Source organism: Gossypium arboreum, chromosome 12 (genome assembly GCF_025698485.1).
Source record: "Gossypium arboreum isolate Shixiya-1 chromosome 12, ASM2569848v2, whole genome shotgun sequence".
In the NCBI taxonomy this organism is placed as follows: domain Eukaryota; kingdom Viridiplantae; phylum Streptophyta; class Magnoliopsida; order Malvales; family Malvaceae; genus Gossypium; species Gossypium arboreum.
In genome coordinates this window covers 8,298,946-8,301,801 of record NC_069081.1, presented here as the reverse complement: position 1 = coordinate 8,301,801, position 2,856 = coordinate 8,298,946, and the positions used below count along the sequence as shown (strand labels likewise).

The 2,856-nt window shown below is 35.8% G+C and overlaps 1 protein-coding gene across 1 annotated transcript; it reads left to right on the top strand.

Moving 5' to 3' along the window:
• Positions 1-519: 519 nt before the first annotated feature.
• LOC108477625 (putative B3 domain-containing protein At3g24850) lies at positions 520-1,633 on the top strand. Its single transcript, XM_017780145.2, has one exon. It carries the CDS (start codon positions 727-729, stop codon positions 1,492-1,494), a length of 768 nt encoding a protein of 255 aa, XP_017635634.2. The 5' UTR covers positions 520-726; the 3' UTR covers positions 1,495-1,633.
• Positions 1,634-2,856: the final 1,223 nt, after the last annotated feature.

Genomic DNA, 2,856 nt, shown 5'->3' with positions numbered 1-2,856 from the left:
CAATCTAGTTTAAACATATTTTCAATTTAATCATTATTCGAGCACTAATGATTCTACACAAATTCAATTTAATTATTTAATTAATCTAAATTTAACTCAAATCAAGTTCAATTGAATTATTTCTATTTAGCCCAATTAGTATCCATAGGCTTCTACCAAGACTACACACATAGTAAATGGCTAGTAGTCGAACGGATTTAACCGTTATTGTTTGGGTTAGGAGTAAAATTTCAACTAAAATTGACCAACTAGAAAAATACAAGGACTAAGTCTAAAATTTTGGTAAAGTACAGGGACTAATTGAGAAATTTAACCGAATAAATATTAAGTCAAACTGAATTAGTTCAAAATTATTACGTTGAAGATAAGGCTAAGTCTTCCTTTATTACAAATTTCAGCTTATACAAAACTATTTAATCTTGTAAATATCTTGCTTTTTTTTTTTTTTTTAAATCTACACTAGTAAATTTATCTTAGTTAGTGTATAAGTGGGATTTTTATTTTATTTTATTTGGGTTTTCCAAATTTATTATAAGTTGAAAAACGATCTGAGAATCCTTGTAGGTATAGGAAAAATTAATTTTCAAACTCCAAAAGAAATAGGAATTCTCATGTTGATGAGAATTGATATGATCTAAGTCGGTTTATTTCACTTTTTATAGAGCTTCTGCTTCTTCTTCTCTGCCCTTTTCACTGCATTGTACGTAGTCAAGAAAAGAAGAAACGATGGGTTTAAAGGAAAATGATGAAGATCGGAGTCCCTTCCAGTGCTTGCTAGATGCGGCTGCCTTGGTAGAGAGGTTGGACGAAGAAACGATGAGACTGAAACTGAAACAAGGGTTGAACAAAATTGACGACAACAACTCGTCTGGCGTTGATACCCGACCCACAAACTATACAACTGTGAGAATATTTGGAACTGATGTTATAATTGCTGCCATCGACGAAGACGTGATTACGAACCAGCCTCCAGCTGGTTCTTCAAAGAAACGAAAAGAAAGGGTTGAGTCAAGTAGAGCAAAGCAGCCGATGCCGAAACAGAAAAGGAAAAAGCTCAAGCACGAGGCTACTTTTGGGGCTCAACCCTGTTTGCCCCAAAGGTTCAAAGAGATAATCAAATGCATGGATGGAAGCGAGGAGAAACTAATTATACAAAAGGCACTCTACAAAACTGATTTGAGCAAGCACCACGGACGTCTCTCCATACCCATGAATCAAGTCGAGGTCGAGTTTCTTACAGATGAAGAGCTGAAACAAAGCAGCAAGGAGGGGATAGAAGCATTGGTGATTGAGCCATGTTTGAAAACCAGGGACATGAGTTTGAGAATATGGGACATGCCAAAGCCAACAGGCCGTTTCAGCTCCCTCTATGTCTTAGTAACTGGGTGGAAATCAGTGGTAGAAGGTAATGACTTGAAGGTAGGTGATGTGATTCAAGTGTGGTCATTTCGGGTCAATTCCAAATTGTGTTTTGCACTCGTAATTGTTCCTTGAACAAGGAAGACGAAGCTAGATTTCAGATTGGACTGGAGTTGTCCCAAATTCAAGGCGGCTGTAATTTTATTTGCCATTATTTCTTAATTTTTTGAATTTCTTGTATTGGAAACATCTATCAATCAATGCAACTCTTCTCTTTTTTTTCTTTGTATTTTCAATCTAATTTACCTAGAAATATTCTGCCGCAGTTGTTTGTTGACAAAAAAAAATCAATAAAACAAAATATTTCTTTAACAATATTTGGCATGTAAAATGTGTTGATTTAGGGATGTATAGGCAGATGTCTCATTATTTTGTACAAGATACAATTAGGAAATGTATATACATATGTAATTCAATGGCACAACACAAAGATAATTCAATGTCCCTTTGTACACCGTCCCAATCGTTGGAGAATCAATTAGGTTGCTGAAATCTTGGCAGGCTGTTGATCTCTTCAGCTCTGGTACACCTGAAATGCCATTTTTCTGCAGCTATCAATAGATAACTAATAATATTTTTAACTTTCATGAAATTAAGGAACAGGAACTCCTACTCTTTATTTGGAACTTTTAGTATTTTTACACTTGAAAGTTCAAATCTGAAAACTAAACATAATGCATCTGAACAAGAGATTGAATATCGAAAGATGAACCATTTTTTTGTGGATCATTTCTCATGCATACACATCCAAACATCCGTAGTCAGGAAGGCACATATATAACCGATAGAAAATGCCTATCATTGGATTTTCTTGCAATCGAGATATCAGGAAGCACTACAAAGCTCAATGATACTTGAGTCCACCGGTCATAGCCGATACAATGCCATTGCTGCTTCAGCATCTTCAGCTTTTTTTTTTTTTCGTCTTTAGAGGTCAACGATTGTTGGCTTTAAGACCCCATGGACTGGATCTATGGCTTGAGAGATGACTGTGCAATGGTGTCTTTTGTTTGGTAAAATTATATATATGGCCTTGTACTATTGCATTTTCTGTAGCATACTATGACGTTTTTAGGGAAAAATTAGGCGAATATGCCAATTTTCGAAAAAAAATTAAGGAGTTGGGCCAATTTTTTAGAAAATTTTGGATTCAAGCCGATTTCGCAGAGCAACGTTGCCACGTAACCAAACCAAAACCCTAGATCGTCTTTTGCCTCATTGTCGTTGGTGGTTAGAAGCCATGACTTGGGCAAGTTGTTGACCGGTGGCCTTTGCAGCAACGTTTTTAAAAAACCATTGGTTTCACTATGTTTAACATGCGGTTGAGGATGTGTCGAAGATGATGATCTCGTTTCACCAAATCTTGAACACGTTGGTGATCAAGTTGTATTTCTTTTTAGTTGAACACTAACTATCCTACACCATCTCTACATGTAT

Bases quoted from the DNA above. Each gene is read 5' to 3' on its own strand.
- LOC108477625 (XM_017780145.2), top strand. From the start codon at position 727: ATGGGTTTAAAGGAAAATGATGAAGATCGGAGTCCCTTCCAGTGCTTG.